Below are 18,531 nucleotides of genomic sequence, written 5' to 3' on the forward strand. Positions count from 1 at the left end.
GCCATGTGTCATAGATTATCTTTCAGCTGGGCCAAGCTAGTCTGTGTTTTATATAGCATCGTCAAGTAGCCTAATAAAGTGTTAGATATTTCTAGACGTGTTCTGTAAGAACAGACAGACGACATCTATCCTTGATTTGCTAATCGCACCTTAGCTCCAAAGGTCCTCACCACTGCTCATTAAAAGCATTAATCTGCACTCCGGGCACACAGCAGCGACGGCTGGCGGATCAACTCGGTAGCCTAGCCATCATGGAGACGCCATGGCATCATAGTGGAATACACAAGCGCTAGGCTAATTAGAAAACTCAGACACGTTGGACTATGTTGTCGCAAGGTTAAAGGTCAGGCCGTGCTGAGAGGGGGACCGTAACAAGCCATGCCAAGTATAGGTCAAACATGGTCCCTATGGGTGATTGTGGTGAGGGATTCAGCAGGCTCTTGTGAGATAGGGTCTTTGGTCTCAGTCAAACCATATGGTCTTAGATCATCTGATGGCAGGTGGAGGTTTTTTGTCCGTGTTTATTGAAGGATTTCTTGGTTTTTACCTAAATATTTTCTAAGTACATAATGCTGTTGCTTGCAACTGCTGTTCAGGTTCAAGGGAAAATCTGACCAAACTTGTCAAAGTGGAGTTTAGATAAGTCTGATTCTTGGCATGCTTTATGATTTGGTTTAGATAAGTATGATTCTTGGCACGCTTGATGATTTGGTTTAGATAAGTATGATTCTTGGCACGCTTGATGATTTGGTTTAGATAAGTATGATTCTTGGCACGCTTGATGATTTGGTTTAGATAAGTATGATTCTTGGCACGCTTGATGATTTGGTTTAGATAAGTATGATTCTTGGCACGCTTGATGATTTGGTTTAGATAAGTATGATTCTTGGCACGCTTGATGATTTGGTTTAGATAAGTATGATTCTTGGCACGCTTGATGATTTGGTTTAGATAAGTATGATTCTTGGCACGCTTGATGATTTGGTTTAAATAAGTATGATTCTTGGCACGCTTGATGATTTGGTTTAGATAAGTATGATTCTTGGCACGCTTGATGATTTGGTTTAGATAAGTATGATTCTTGGCACGCTTGATGATTTGGTTTAGATAAGTATGATTCTTGGCACGCTTGATGATTTGGTTTAGATAAGTATGATTCTTGGCACGCTTGATGATTTGGTTTAGATAAGTATGATTCTTGGCACGCTTGATGATTTGGTTTAGATAAGTATGATTCTTGGCACGCTTGATGATTTGGTTTAAATAAGTATGATTCTTGGCATGCTTGATGATTTGGTTTAGATAAGTATGATTCTTGGCACCCTTGATGATTTGGTTTAGATAAGTATGATTCTTGGCATGCTTGATGATTTGGTTTAGATAAGTATGATTCTTGGCACGCTTGATGATTTGGTGGCAGAGACAACCGTATCCAATGTGACTGGATCTAGTGGGATTATAGTGTATGTATGATACATTGAAAGATTCTGAGTGCCTCTAATTTCATAAGAGAACTTCAGAAGACCTTGAGACACAGTGTGATGGATTTTTAAAAAACACTGATGTTCACAGAGGGAGGCATCAAGTGAAGTGGTGCAAGCTTGGAATATAGAAGCCTAATAACGTGGGCTCATTGGCGTGAAAAATCAATACATTTATTCACACACTGTATCTTGATGGAAAAGTGACAGCACAGACAACACGGTTCCACTCCCTAACTGACACCAATACTGAGAATTACCAGCCGCTCTTTAAAGCCCCAATCAATATCTCATCCACACTTAAAGCACGCTGGGGAAGCACAGTCGGCATTTCCAAACAGGGATCAAGACCATTGCTACATGGCTCTTGGCTTTCAAAAAGCCCATGTTAACCTACTCCATACTGTGCCTTCCTGGAGCCAGTCGCTCGGTGGAATAAGAGAAGTCTCAGCTCAGGCCGTGTAACTGCGTGCCCTCTCGTGTCTCTGTCAGATCCGGTGTCCGTCTCAGAGCATGCCAAGTGGAAAGGTCAACACGATTCCACACTTCTCAAAGTGGAGGGAAAAAATGAATCATCTAGAGGCTTCCATTTATAGGCTAGTCTATCAAATGAGTGTGTAGCTACAAGGTGGAGAGAAGAGAGGGGGAATAACAAGATACGCTGGAGAAACTGCCAACAAGATGGCTTCCGCTGGGCTAATATACACCTTACCAAGAGCCAACAACTTACCACCATCTCTCCAAGCACACCTTATCCCCTGTGAGAGATACTACAGAGCCTTCAGAAAGGGTTCATAACCCTTGACTTATTCCACAGTGTTGTGTTAGAGCCTGAATTCAAAATGGATTAAATATGTTTTATTCTTCTCATCTAACACCGTACTCCATAATGACAAAGTGAAAACATGTTTTTAGAATTGTTTGCTAATTTATTGAAAATGAAATACAGAAACATCTCATTTACATAATTATTCACACCCCTGAGTCAATACATGTTAGAATCACCTTTGGCAGCAATTACAGCTGTGAGTCTTGCTTGGTAAGTCTCTAAGAGCTTTGCACACCAGGATTGCACAATATCTGCACATTATTATTTTTTAAATTCTCTAAACTCTGTCAAGTTGGTTGTTGATCATTGCTAGACTGCCTTTTTCACGTCTTGCCATAGATTTTCAAGCCGATTTAAGTCGGACAATAACCTGGTCTTGTGTTTTAGGTTATCGTCCTGCTGAAAGGTGAATTTGTTTCCCATCGTCTGTAGAAAAACAGACAACCAGATTTTCCTCTAGGATATTGCCTGTGTTTAGCTCCATTCCGTTTCTTTTTGTCCTAAAAAAATCTCCCTACTCCTTGCCGATGAAAAGCATACTCATAACATGATGCAGCCACCAACATGTTTAAAAATATGAAGTGGTACTCAGTGATGTGTTGGATTTGCCACAAACATAACACTTCGTATTCAGAAATGAAGGTCATTTCTTTGCCACATTTTTTTAAGTTTTACTTTAGCGCTTTATTGCAAACAGGATGCATGTTATGGAATATTTGTATTCTGTACAGGCTTCCTTCTTTTCACTATCATTTAGGTTAGTATTGTGGACTACAATGTTGTTGATATCCTCAATTCTATCACAGCCATTAAACTCTATAACTGTTTTAAAGTCACCATGGGCCTCATGGTGAAATCCCTGAGCGGTTTCCTTCCTCTCCGCGAAATGAGTTAGGAACGATGCCTGTATCTTTGTAGTGACTGGGTGTATTGAAATTAATAACTTCACCACACTCAAACGGATATTCAATGTCTGCTTTTTTTTGTTTTTACCAATCTACCAATAGGTCCTCTTCTGTTGGGAGTCATTGGAAAAACCTCCCTGGTATTTGTCGTTGAATGTGTGTTTGAACTTCACTGCTCAACTGAGGTACCATACGGATAATTGTATGTGTTTGGTACAGAGATGAGGAAGTCATTCAAAAATCATGTTAAACACTATTATTGCACACAGAGTGAGTGAGTCCATGCAACTTATTATGTGACTTGTTTACTCCTGGACTTATTTAGGCTTGCCATAACAAAGAGGATGAATACTTCACTTTAATATTCACTCAAGACATTTCAGCTTTTCATTTTGAATTCATTTGTATATACTTAGACATTATGGGGTATTGTGTGTAGGCCAGTGACACAAATCCTACAATTTATCCATTTTAAATTCAGTCTGTAGCACAAACAAAAATGTGGAAAAAGTCAAGGGGTGTCAATACTTTCTGCAGGTACTGTAGCTAGATAAAGATGTTTGAGGGCAGATGCTTAACTTCAGCAAACTAATGCTGAGCGATTAACAAACATCACGGGGGGGAGGTGTTATTAAACAACTAATTGACGTCGGTTCAATTACTTAAATTCCAATAACTATGTGGAACACTGGGCTGAAGACAGTTGTAGTTCTCATTTAGCAAATATTCAACCTAGTTCAGCTCAGAAACGTGGAAATTAACTACAATGAACATAATCCATTGCACCTGTTTTTTCCATCTCAGACAAAGACTGATCAGAGAGGAAGAGGCAAAGCAAGAGATTTCACTAGCGCCAAGATCTGTCCAAAATAATCCCAATGTGTTTCTATAGGCTTATCTTGGACCTAAGCTTGCCGCCTGCCTTCCTGTCTTTGGGACAACGACTCCCATTTGTTAGGATGGAGACATGAGCATCTCATCTTTATATACAGATCTCTGGACAGATTCACTTTTACGCCTAATACGTAGGTTAGATACACACAGACCGCATGAGAGAGGAAAGAACACAACGATGAGAGGGACAGAGAGGGTTTGTGAAAGTATGCATTATCTACTTCGCAGAACTAATACAATGATTTAGTCAGACAGCTCTGCAGCGTGCTTAGGCAGCCTAGCTCAATAGGATGGCTAAACACAGTATGGGGAGAACATACAGCGTATTCGGGAAGTATTTTGACGCCTTGACTTTTTCCACATTTTGTTACGTTATAGCCTTATTCTAAAATGGATTAAATTGGTGGTTCCAAACTTATACTTAAGAATGATGGAGGCCACTGTGTTCTTGGGGACATTCTTCTCCCTTCTCCAGATCTGTGCATCGAGACAATCCCGTCTCGGAGCTCTACAGACAATTCCTTCGACCTCGTGGCTTGGTTTTGCTCTAACATGCACTATCAACTGTTGGATCTTATATAGACAGTTGTGTGCCTTTCCAAATCATGTCCAATCAATTGAAATTATCACAGGTGGACTCCAATCAAGTTGTAGAAACATCTCAAGGATGATCAAAGGAAACAGGATGCACCTGAGCTCAATTTCAAGTCTCATAGCAAAAACTCTGAATACTTATGTAAATCATGTAATTATGTTTTTTTTGTAAACATTTTTAAAAACCTGTTTTTGCTTTGTCATTGTGGGGTATTGTGTGCAGCTTGATGAGGATTTATTTTTATTTTTATAGATGACTAAATAATAAAGTTATCAAATAAAAATGAAGTAATATACACAACTGAAATATTTAATTATTTAATAGTAATTTTCTATTTTTCTTCACCCAATGTGGACCTGACAGACACAAATGGAATATTTTCAATGTTTGGATATTGAATGTTCACTATTTTGGCCTTTGGAATTTCCATGAAAAAGCTCTAAAATCAAAGTAATGTCATTATTTTAAAAAGTTATCGAAAACCATGATACATTTTTTTCATAATCGAACCAACCTCAAAAAGCACTAATAACTCAGCACTACAGCACAGACGTGAACAAGAGACAACAACTGTCGAAAAGATGGCCGCCACTAATTTACACCTAGACAAGACCCAGCAGTATCTCAACACACACCTGAGCCACTAGCTAATATATAGATGCTAGTGCACAACTGCTAGTCTTCAGAACACACCTGAAATAACAAGAGACAACATAGACAACTGCCAAAAATATCGAATCTACACCTAGACAAGGGCCAACAACATCTCACCACACACACCTGAGCATAGATACTAGCTAGTAGAGATGTTTCATGATAGTGGGTACGTTTCACACCTGCAGACTGCAAGGACACACAAGCACACACACACACACGTGCACACACACCAGGCCGCTGCAGGGTGGAATATGGGAACTATAGCACCCCACTGTCAGAGTAGAGGCAGGGCAAAGAGTAGCCTGCCATACAGCCTCCCTCAGGAATCTACACTGCTGCCAGACTGTCAGGCATGAACATGTGCCGCTGCCAGACTATCAGGCATGAACATGTGCTGCTGCCAGACTATCAGGCATTAACATGTGCTGCTGCCAGACTATCAGGCATTAACATGTGCTGCTGCCAGACTATCAGGCATTAACATGTGCTGCTGCCAGACTATCAGGCATTAACATGTGCTGCTGCCAGACTATCAGGCATTAACATGTGCTGCTGCCAGACTATCAGGCATTAACATGTGCTGCTGCCAGACTATCAGACATTAACATGTGCTGCTGCCAGACTATCAGGCATTAACATGTGCTGCTGCCAGACTATCAGGCATTAACATGTGCTGCTGCCAGACTATCAGGCATTAACATGTGCTGCTGCCAGACTATCAGGCATTAACATGTGCTGCTGCCAGACTATCAGGCATGAACATGTGCTGCTGCCAGACTATCAGGCATTAACATGTGCTGCTGCCAGACTATCAGGCATTAACATGTGCTGCTGCCAGACTATCAGGCATTAACATGTGCTGCTGCCAGACTATCAGGCATTAACATGTTCTGCTGTCAGACTATCAGGCATTAACATGTGCTGCTAGACTATCAGACATTAACATGTGCTGCTGCCAGACTATCAGACATTAACATGTGCTGCTGTCAGACTATCAGGCATTAACATGTGCTGCTACTAGACTATCAGGCATTAACATGTGCTGCTGCCAGACTATCAGGCATTAACATGTGCTGCTGCCAGACTATCAGACATTAACATGTGCTGCTGTCAGACTATCAGGCATTAACATGTGCTGCTGCCAGACTATCAGACATTAACATGTGCTGCTGCCAGACTATCAGACATTGACATGTGCTGCTGTCAGACTATCAGGCATTAACATGTGCTGCTGCCAGACTGTCAGGCATTAACATGTGCTGCTAGACTATCAGACATTAACATGTGCTGCTGCCAGACTATCAGACATTAACATGTGCTGCTGCCAGACTATCAGACATTAACATGTGCTGCTGCCAGACTATCAGGCATGAACATGTGCTGCTAGACTATCAGGCATTAACATGTGCTGCTGCCAGACTATCAGGCATTAACATGTGCTGCTGTCAGACTATCAGGCATTAACATGTGCTGCTGCCAGACTATCAGGCATTAACATGTGCTGCTAGACTATCAGGCATTAACATGTGCTGCTGCCAGACTATCAGACATTAACATGTGCTGCTGCCAGACTATCAGACATTAACATGTGCTGCTAGACTATCAGGCATTAACATGTGCTGCTAGACTATCAGGCATTAACATGTGCTGCTAGACTATCAGACATTAACATGTGCTGCTGCCAGACTATCAGGCATTAACATGTGCTGCTGCCAGACTATCAGGCATTAACATGTGCTGCCAGACTATCAGGCATTAACATGTGCTGCTGCTAGACTATCAGACATTAACATGTGCTGCTGCCAGACTATCAGGCATTAACATGTGCTGCTGCCAGACTATCAGGCATTAACATGTGCTGCCAGACTATCAGGCATTAACATGTGCTGCTGCTAGACTATCAGGCATTAACATGTGCTGCTGCCAGACTATCAGGCATTAACATGTGCTGCTGCCAGACTATCAGGCATTAACATGTGCTGCTGCCAGACTATCAGGCATCAACATGTGCTGCCAGACTATCACACATTAACATGTGCTGCTGTCAGACTGAGTTAGTCTCTTGAAGGGAGCAGGAAGGAGGGGGGAGAGGGTAGAGAGAGAGAGAGAGGGATAGAGGAAGGGAGGGGGAAAGAGATAGAGCGAAATGGTGATTGAGGGAGAGAAAGAGAGAGGGATGGAAAGAAATTGGGATAAGAAGGATTGAGAGAGGGAGTGGGAGAGAAGGAGAGACTCACAAAGATACAATCGTCCAGAAAATAATAACACGAATGACTGAATAAGAAAACCTCATTTCACATAATGAGTATTCTAATCAAGAGATGACATTATCGCACATCGCGGCGGCGGGGGAGTGAGGAGCCCCTGGCAACCTGGGGTTGGCAGAGCGGAGGCAGCGGTAGCAGCTCTAGTGCCCGCGCCGCTGGAGAGCGAACGGCTTAATGCCTTCCATTAACACAAAGGCACAGCACAGCCGCGCAATACCTCCACTCCCTCCAACTCGCTTTAACTCTCTATCCATCTTCCCTGATCTCTTTCATGTGCCTTTATTTTACTATTGTATTTAGGACAACCGACTGTACACTAATAGTTGTACTAGTTCCCATCCTGACAGACACCTAGTTTAGTTTGCTGATGACACTGCCTTGATCAGCCTGTTGCATGATGATGAGGAACCCCATGGCCCGGTCCTAGATGGCTTTGTAGAGTGGTGTGAGGAATCACACTTGGTCCTCAATACCAACAAGACCAAAGAGATGTGCATAGACTTCAGGAAGAGAACACCACCTACCTCTGTAACAGGTCAGAACATAGAGAAATACACATATCTGGCTGTCCTCTTGGACAATAAGCTTCAGTGTAGTAAATGTGCAGAAATGATCTACAAAAAGAGTCAGAGACTGTACTTTCTCAACAAGCTGGAATCTTTTAATGTTGACTGGACTATACTGACTCTGTTTTACAGATCTTTCATTGAGACTATTTCAACTTTTCCTATTGTTTGTTGGTTTAGCAAGACCACTGTCAACCAGAGAAATATGCTGAGAAGGATTATCACCACGTCAAGCAAAGTACTAGGAGTCAAACAGACAGGCCTGGATGAGATCTTTAAGGTCAGGGCCATCAGCAAGGCACACTAAATATTTTTGACCCAAGCCACCCCCTGTACCCAGACTTTGAACTACTCCCCTCTGGGTGCAGGTATAGGGTACCCCCCCCCCCCTATTTTATAAAACTCCATCCAACCATCTGACTGGCTTTGAGAGTATACAACGCCAACCCTACAGTTCCCACCCCTCTATCTGTCTATGCCCATCTCTTCATATTCTCCTCCAAACAGAGCTGAAACACCGGTGACTAAACTGGCAGGCAATCAGTTGGCCCAGCCAAATCACGACTCTGTTTATCCAGTACTAACCAAATCACAGCTTAGTGTAAGGACCAATTTTGAGCCAATCAAGGGGCCTGGGTCTTAGATAATCAATGTTCAATAAGACAGAGCATTTATCCTCAGTTCCACTAAAGTAGGCTTTGGACAAAATGTGATTCAAGTCTAGCTGCGTCTTCGAGCCCTAAGGCCTGCCTGCCCGACCGTCCGCAGTTAGCTCAGGGCCGCCTTAGCAACAGTTGGCATGGCGGAGTCACTGTTTTTTATTCTGAGTGGTTTTGAGGGGTGAAAAAAAGCGAGAGAATGAGAGAGAGAATGATTGAGAGAGAGAGAGAGAGAGAAAACGCAAGAGAAAAGAAAATATGATGAAAAAATGTGCTCAAGGTCACCGTCTGACTCCTGGTCTGATGGAGTGATAAGCCCATATACTCAATCCCAGTGTGCACCTCTCTCCCTTTACTTTCCTCCCTCTCAGTCACCCCTCTCCACCGGTCTGTGCCCATCTCTCTCTAGCTCTCTCCCTCCCTCTCCCTCCCTCCCTCCCTCCCGCTTGCACCCCCAACCCCGCTCGCTCACGTCCCCCACCCCCGCGCTCACTCTCCCTCTCGCTCGCTCCCTCCCTCCCACTTCATTCCCGCTCGCTCCCTCTCTCCCGCTCGCTCCCTCTCTCCCTCCCTTTCCTCTCAAAAGCAAAGGGAGAGAACGCTAGCCCTCAGAGACTTGGAACGAGACGAAAACAAGGAAGAGAAAAGATGTGAGGGAGAAAATAAGAGATAAGAAAAGAGCAGAGTGTAAAATAGAAAAGAGGAACAAACTCTGCTGTCAACTCTTCACTGTGTCCCTCAGGAGGTCTACCTCACATGATGCGAACTAGGAGACTCACTGTTCTGACATCAACTACAATGACACACACCCATGTAGCCTCACCTTTAGTGACGAAAATCTTTCACATCTTTACTAATGCAGATTGACTATTTCCTGTACACGTTCATTGTAGAAATCAATCTGGTTCTTCATATGCGGGCCGGGGGGTGTGTGACTGTGAAAGCATGTCGTATCCATAGCAGGAGGGATGTAGGCTAATTCCTTGAGAGAATGCTGTACACTCTGTGTGTGTTGTGCATCCAGCGATGAATACTGGCAGTGTTTCACCCTACACTCGTTTGTGCAGCCAGTCAATGTTGTCTTTCTTTTCAAAGAAGAGATTATTCTTGTGGAACGAGTGCTGAGAACATGAAAGTACGTCAGTTGAAATGGATCACGCTGCACGAGCAAAAAAAAACACATTGAAAAATACACACACAAACAAACACACACACATTCAAACACACCCACGATGCTGAGTAGGAGAGTGATGTTGGCACAAGATGGAGGGAATGTTGGAGCAAAACTAACGAAACAGTTAATGAAAATGTACGCTTAATCCAGTATAAACGAAGGTATAGAACTTATACCAGAGACAAAATTCACAAATTCTACAGCACAACGGCAGAGTCATGTCTTAAGTGTAAAACTAACAATGACTCAATAATCCATGACTTCTGGGAACACTATGAAGATCAGAAGTTATGGGCGGAGCTAGACAGTTGTCTGTCAGAAGTGTTACAATGTAAACACACTGTTAATCCGTCTGTCTGCGTATTTCAAGACCTGGCATATGGGGTGTAGTCAGACACCCAACGGCCTGGACGATTCTCTTCTCATTACTCTTCTGGAATAAACTTAGAGAAAAAACCTGGAAATCGATCTCCATCATTAACACAATGGAAACATGATTTATTATTGAAATAATGAAATAGCATGAGCAACCGAGAAAAATTAATGGGTACAATTTAAGGCCATGTGGCAAACAATAACGCAGGCACTAGGGATGGGGGTGTGACCAGGCACTAGGGATGGGGGTGTGACCAGGCACTAGGAATGGGGATGTGACCAGGCACTAGGAATGGGGGTGTGACCAGGCACTAGGGATGGGGGTGGGAGCAGGCACTAGGGATGGGGGTGTGACCAGGCACTAGGGATGGGGGTGTGACCAGGCACTAGGGATGGGGGTGTGACCAGGCACTAGGGATGGGGGTGTGACCAGGCACTAGGGATGGGGGTGTGACCAGGCACTAGGGATGGGGGTGTGACCAGGCACTAGGGATGGGGGTGTGACCAGGCACTAGGGATGGGGGTGTGACCAGGCACTAGGGATGGGGGTGTGACCAGGCACTAGGGATGGGGGTGTGACCAGGCACTAGGGATGGGGGTGTGACCAGGCACTAGGGATGGGGGTGTGACCAGGCACTAGGGATGGGGGTGTGACCAGGCACTAGGGATGGGGGTGTGACCAGGCACTAGGGATGGGGGTGTGACCAGGCACTAGGGATGGGGGTGGGACCAGGCACTAGGGATGGGGGTGGGACCAGGCACTAGGGATGGGGGTGGGACCAGGCACTAGGGATGGGGGTGGGAGCATGTGGGTCTGGACAGATGAGATGTAGTCGCTTTGTGTGTGTCTCTAAGTTGTTGTTCGTATGTGTATGTTTGTATCTGCTGTACAAAAAACAAATGTAAAAAAAGAAACATTATTTAAAAAAAAATTATGCTACCTATGAGGGTATACCTATACTTAAGGCAAGACTCACTGACATTCTGTGTGCGTGTGTGTGTGTGTGTGTGTGTCTGCTTTCACAGTCCTACACACAGCTCTGGGCTGCATATAAAGAAACCCGATTGATGTTTACAATAAACGTGTACAGTAAATAGTCAATCCACATTAGTAAAGATTGTGGTCACTAAAAGTAAGGCTATATGGGTTTGTGTCATTGGAAACCTAATCCATACAGACCAAGCTACATGGCAGCAGACTGGTCTGGAGTGAGCAGTCAGAGACCCTATCTAGAAAACCAGTCCTAGAACCATGATGTGGATCCTCACTCCTCCATCTGTAGTTTGACTGTAGGCTCTTTAATGCTCAGAGCTCAAGCTGGAGCCCAGCCATCACTCACATGTGTGACGGGATAATACCCTGGAGCTACACCTCACAATGACTCTCTCCACAGGGGATAGCTAGCTACACGTTACTGGAACGCTTCCCCAGCGTAACTGGCTGTTCCCAAGCCAACGTACCCTCTGGCTCCTCCGTTTCATCATCAGACCTGTGTTCCGTTCTCATCCTTCCCCTCTTTTCAATACTTCACTACACTGTGAAATGTGTCCACCTACACACAGGCTTATGTCTTAGAACGCGACGGAAGAAATCCAGCGCTATGGATTTCATCATCGTGTCAGATTAGGAATAGAAAGACAGACTAATAATACAGTGGGGTTGATTTTAGTTGTGACACACACAGGAACAGACACTTCCCCTGATTGCCTGGTTTAATTGCAGTCCTTTAATTGGTGCGTGTCGACTGCACTGTGTTTGCTCTCTGCTCCCGTCTGATTGGCTGAGGAGATGAGCAGCTGTTTGGAAGTAACCTATGACAGATCCCTGAGGAATGCCCATGTAAGTCAGGCACCCCCAGCACTCACTGACTAGACTATGGGAGATAGTTTTTGTGTGTGCTTGTGTGTGTTTGAATATTTGTGTGTGTATGTGTGTTTCAATGTACTGTGTGTACTTGCGCGTGTCGGCGTGGTCCGTGCACACGTTTGTGTATAGACATTGACTGGCTGCACAAACGAGTGTAGGGTGAAACACTGCCAGGATTCATAGATGGATGCACAACACACACAGAGTGTACAGCATTCTCTCAAGGAATTAGCCTACATCCCTCCTGCTATGGATACGACATGCTTTCACAGTCACACACCCCCCGGCCCGCATATGAAGAACCAGATTGATTTCTACAATGAACGTGTACAGTAAATAGTCAATCTGCATTAGTAAAGATTTCTCACTAAAGGTAAAGCTGTATCTGTTCTTGTCATTGTAGTTGATGTCAGAACAGTGAGTCTTGTCTCTCCTAGTTAGCATCATGTGTGATCATTCTTGCTCATGGAAGCCTAATCTATGCTTTCACAGTCTAAAGGTTTAACCACATGTGTGCAAATCATCTGCTGCCAAATCATCCGTGAATTTTATGGATACACAGAACGGCAGATGGATCTTTGTTGCTATTTTTTATTTGTGTGTGTGTGTGTGTGTGTGTGTGTGTGTGTGTGTGTGTGTGTGTGTGTGTGTGTGTGTGTGTGTGTGTGTGTGTGTGTGTGTGTGTGTGTGTGTGTGTGGTGCAGGGATTCGGGACTGTGATGAATTCAAAACTTTACATTTTAAACTTGAACTGACCTGGAGCACGGTCTGGATCTTAGCAGAGACGTCGGCTTGCTCATAGAGCTTGATGCCCTCCTGGGCTCCGTTGGGGGACACCACGATCTGCTGCAGGTGGGCCAGCACCACACTGTGGGCCGCAGCCACCGCGTTGAACTTGTCAAACAGCAGCTCCAGCAGTTCCAGCAGCAGCCTGCAGAGGGCAGCAGAGATAGAGGATGTGGTGAGGACGGCTGGTGGGACAACAGGTGAAGAAGCTGTGATACACAGCCCATACATTGGCCCCGTTAGAATACTCATAATGCCTCCTTCCTTCCTTCCTTCTGAAATTACTTCAAGGGAGGAAAGGAATGATACATTTGAAGAGTATTGGAACAGGGCCCTAAGATGCAGCAGGTACTAAGGCCCAGTTTGAATTCCTTTCAAATGCATCCTTTCTTCCTTCCTAGGGTTTGACCTCAGTGTTAGAGTGATTATGTTAAGGAATGGAAGACGGTTGATATTGGAACAGCAATTCAAACTGTTCTTATCCGTTCATCCCATGTCAGTTGTATTGTGAGGTTCACACAGGTTTAGAGTTAGAACAGACAACTGATCTTGGACCACTGATGGTGGACCATCAGGAGGTCTCTCCAAGGCAGCACCACTCCTGTCACCCTCCAGGTCTAAAAGCTCCTCTCTACTCTCATTGACTCGCATTCAATAATTGACTACTAACGGACAAGCTAATGCATAGTAGTCAAAACCATTCTGACCTCAGCTCAATGCTAAAGCTAAATTATGAGTTTATATTTCTGATTCAAACCTGCTCGTTAGTAGAGTACTTCAGCCTCCACCAGTCCACACAAGGACCAATCTTTCAATGTAAAGAGGGAAAATTCAATAAGTGTTCTTTTAATTGTGGTTGGTTAAGTGCATATATCTGTTGGAACAGGAGTGAAGCAGTTCATTGTAGTAAGGTCCTACATATCTGACGAGAAGTATTTAACAATGTAAGCATTCTCTCTGAGCATACTGTATTCTGACCTGAAGTATACAACACTAGAGCCTAGAGAGGAAAAGTGACCCAACAGGTCCTGAAGTGAAGCCGTCAGCCCACCGAGCCAGGCATTAGCTTTCAGTTTAGAGTCTCCTCAGGCCAGATAAGGCTTTGTACATGTGGCGTTAACCAACCTGCCTCAGCAACAATTAGAATTCATTACCTTAATAAACATTCATAAATCTACTTCAATCGGCAGGCAAAAGGAGCCTCATCCGGGTAGCTGGTTTGGGCTGAGCGGTTGAAAAGAACAGTGGAGGTACTGGCAGAGTGCTTCCCCAGTCGCACAGAGGCAGCTGGCTCTGACTACAATTAGCAGCATCTGTCAAAGTCTCTGGTTCCACTAGGACTCACACACATCTGGTGGTCTTTTGTTTTCAGGGATGTGGGGACACTTCTGACTTTATTTACTGAGGAAGGTTGGGTTAAACCCCGTGCCGGATCTGAACGGTACGTATACACCAGAGGAGGTACTGTGTGGAATGAAGAGTGAGTGAATAACTGAGTGAGTTCGGGAGAGACATGGGATCTTCGCCTACCTTTTCAAACTTTAGACAAATGTTAAATAAAAAAATATTGGGTGGGGGAAATGAAGGATGTGAGAAAGAGAGATGGATGGAGGGTGTTTGGTTGGTAGTCCATCACTAGACTGGTAGACAGGGAGGGAGGATGTTATGAACGTTTAGAGACAGACAGACAGACAGACAGACAGACAGACAGACAGACAGACAGACAGACAGACAGACAGACAGACAGAGACAGACAGACAGAGACAGACAGACAGACAGACAGACAGACAGACAGACAGACAGACAGACAGACAGACAGACAGACAGACAGACAGACAGACAGACAGGGTGGGTGGGTGGGTGGGTGGGTGGGTGTATGTTATGAATGGTTAGGGACAGGCAGACAGGAAGGGAGTATGTTAGGGACAGGCAGACAGGGAGGGAGGGAGTATGTTAGGGACAGACAGGGAGGGAGGGAGTATGTTAGGGACAGACAGGGAGGGAGGGAGTATGTTATGAATGGTTAGGGACAGGCAGACAGGGAGGGTGTATGTTATGAATGGTTAGGGACAGACAGACAGGGAGGGTGTATGTTATGAATGGTCAGGGACAGGCAGACAGGGAGGGTGTATGTTATGAATGGTTAGGGACAGGCAGACAGGGAGGGTGTATGTTATGAATGGTTAGGGACAGGCAGACAGGGAGAGTGTATGTTATGAATGGTTAGGGACAGGCAGACAGGGAGGGTGTATGTTATGAATGGTTAGGGACAGGCAGACAGGGAGGGTGTATGTTATGAATGGTTAGAGACAGACAGACAGGGTGGGTGTATGTTATGAATGGTTAGGGACAGGCAGACAGGGTGGGTGTATGTTATGAATGGTTAGGGACAGGCAGACAGGGTGGGTGTATGTTATGAATGGTTAGGGACAGGCAGACAGGGAGAGTGTATGTTATGAATGGTTAGGGACAGGCAGACAGGGAGGGTGTATGCTACGAATGATTAGGGACAAGCAGACAGGGAGGGTGTATGTTATGAATGGTTAGGGACAGGTACAAATCACAATGAGACATACCTCAGTGAGCATGTCCATCTTACGTGGTGAGGAAATACAATGAGATCTCTTACACACACACACACACACGCACACGCACACGCACACGCACACGCACCCCCCCTGTTTTACAGAGCAGAGAAGGAGAGAGAGAGAGCCCCATTCCCCTCATTATCTCACACAGCAGGCCATTCAGATAGATCTTCTCAATTCCCTGAAATCCTGCTCCTTAATTCCCAGAAGGATGGAACACACGGACACCCAGGTGATGGACGGCAGAGAGAGGGGCTCCGGAGCGAGGAGGGATCACGCACTGCGGTCAAGCGGTCATTCAGGGTGTGTGTGTGTATGTGTTTAAGTGTGAATGAGTCTGTGTGTTAATACATATGTGTGTGTTGAGTGAAAGAGAATGTGTGTGTGTGTGTGTGTGTGTGTGTGTGTGTGTGTGTGTGTGTGTGTGTGTGTGTGTGTGTGTGTGTGTGTGTGTGTGTGTGTGTGTGTGTGTGTGTGTGTGTGTGTGTGTGTGCGCGCGTGCATGTGTGTGTGTGTGTGTTTAGCATGCAGTGTGAGGTGGGCTAGCTGGGACCCTAACTCACCCAGGAGAATGTTATTTATTGTCGCCTGTAGTGTCTTCACGGGAACCATTACGATAAGTGACTGTGCCAGGTCATCACACACACACAACACTGGCTATATGAAATAAACTGGCTATATGATCAGCCAAAGTCCAAAACATGGCTAGTTGCATCATCATGGTATGTACCAGGGTAGCAACATTCCCAGGCTTCCAACCCGGATGTCTAGACAACCTGGGATTTGGGGAAAGTTATCAGAATGTTGAAAGTCTAACCAGGATAAACACCAACAGATCTTCAATATGACAATCCAATATGTCTGTGACATCATCTGGGTAGCTATCTTACTGTCGCCATATCACCATGCCAACCAAATTCCTCTACTATTAGATTAGAAGAAGAGACAAAGCACAGGAGATCTGTATTCTGTATTCAAATCACAGGACTGCACACTGAGGATGTTTTACAGGAACTCTTTAGAGATGCTGTGCAATACGCTGGGCATTGTCTACTGAACAGCACCATCTATGTGTTGCTCATTATGCAAGAAAGAACACCTTGCTACACTACTTCTATAGGGGTTTCCATAGCAACGGGCCACGGCTTGAACTTGCGTCTGTGCACAAACACACGTACATACACACACTAAAGTAAAAAGGATATGGAGAAGGTGGGGTTGAAAACAAGCTGCTCTGCGTTGTCCTATACTGGAGTCAGATGAGATTCAGCACACAATGGGAGCCAAGGCCTGACACGTGTGTCTGTGTATGTCTGTGTATGTCTGTGTATGTCTGTGTATGTCTGTGTCTGTGTCTGTGTCTGTGTCTGTGTCTGTGTCTGTGTGTGTGTCTGTGTGTGTGTCTGTGTGTGTGCCTACGCAAGCATCTTGGCATGTTTATGTTTAAAGCAGCAGTGTGTCTGTTTTTTCATGGTCTATGGCAGGTGTTGTCCCAAATGTCCTGCCTCTGTGTTTAACACCTGATTGGCTGTCTGACTATCCCTGGTGTTGCATAGCGTCCCAAAAATGTGTCCACTCCCTTTTGCCCTTGTTCACTCCCCTTAACAGATCAGAGACTAACTGGGTAGGTGTTAAAACTCTACCTAGTTTCCTCCATATTGACTAACTGGGTAGGTGTTAAAACTCTACCTAGTTTCCTCCATATTGACTAACTGGGTAGGTGTCAGTTAAAACTCTACCTAGTTTCCTCCATATTGACTAACTGGGTAGGTGCTAGTTAAAACTCTACCTAGTATCCTCCATATTGACTAACTGGGTAGGTGTCAGTTAAAACTCTACCTAGTTTCCTCCATATTGACTAACTGGGTAGGTGCTAGTTAAAACTCTACCTAGTTTCCTCCATATTGACTAACTGGGTAGGTGCTAGTTAAAACTCTACCTAGTTTCCTCCATATTGACTAACTGGGTAGGTGCTAGTTAAAACTCTACCTAGTTTCCTCCATATTGACTAACTGGGTAGGTGCTAGTTAAAACTCTACCTAGTTTCCTCCATATTGACTAACTGGGTAGGTGCTAGTTAAAACTCTACCTAGTTTCCTCCATATTGACTAACTGGGTAGGTGTTAAAACTCTACCTAGTTTCCTCCATATTGACTAACTGGGTAGGTGTTAAAACTCTACCTAGTTTCCTCCATATTGACTAACTGGGTAGGTGTTAAAACTCTACCTAGTTTCCTCCATATTGACTAACTGGGTAGGTGTTAAAACTACCTAGTTTCCTCCATATTGACTACCTGGGTAGGTGCTAGTTAAAACTCTACCTAGTTTCCTCCATATTGACTAACTGGGTAAGTGCTAGTTAAAACTCTACCTAGTTTCCTCCATATTGACTAACTGGGTAGGTGCTAGCTAAAACTCTACCTAGTTTCCTCCATATTGACTAACTGGGTAGGTGTTAAAACTCTACCTAGTTTCCTCCATATTGACTAACTGGGTAGGTGTTAAAACTCTACCTAGTTTCCTCCATATTGACTAACTGGGTAGTTGTTAAAACTCTACCTAGTTTCCTCCATATTGACTAACTGGGTAGGTGTTAAAACTCTACCTAGTTTCCTCCATATTGACTAACTGGGTAGGTGTTAAAACTCTACCTAGTTTCCTCCATATTGACTAACTGGGTAGGTGTTAAAACTCTACCTAGTTTCCTCCATATTGACTAACTGGGTAGGTGTTAAAACTCTACCTAGTTTCCTCCATATTGCCTTCCCCTATCCAGTCGTGTCAGATCCGTGAAGGGGAGTAAACAACTAGGAAAGAGGAGAGGGAGATAACCATTCTGGAATGAAACGCAGCCAAGGCCTCAGCACTAACCTAAACCCAGTAGCCAC

General features: G+C 44.5%; 1 protein-coding gene across 1 annotated transcript in view; it reads right to left on the minus strand.

The window, feature by feature from the left end:
• Positions 1–18,531, minus strand: part of LOC129845257 (exocyst complex component 4-like) — a 104,496-nt gene that overhangs the window by 51,844 nt on the left and 34,121 nt on the right. Inside the window, exon 7 of the mRNA XM_055913130.1 lies at positions 13,026–13,200. Within this exon, the coding sequence (XP_055769105.1) occupies positions 13,026–13,200 (175 nt within the window). The remainder of the gene's footprint in view (positions 1–13,025; positions 13,201–18,531) is intronic.

Source organism: Salvelinus fontinalis, unplaced genomic scaffold (genome assembly GCF_029448725.1).
Source record: "Salvelinus fontinalis isolate EN_2023a unplaced genomic scaffold, ASM2944872v1 scaffold_0257, whole genome shotgun sequence".
NCBI lineage: Eukaryota > Metazoa > Chordata > Actinopteri > Salmoniformes > Salmonidae > Salvelinus > Salvelinus fontinalis.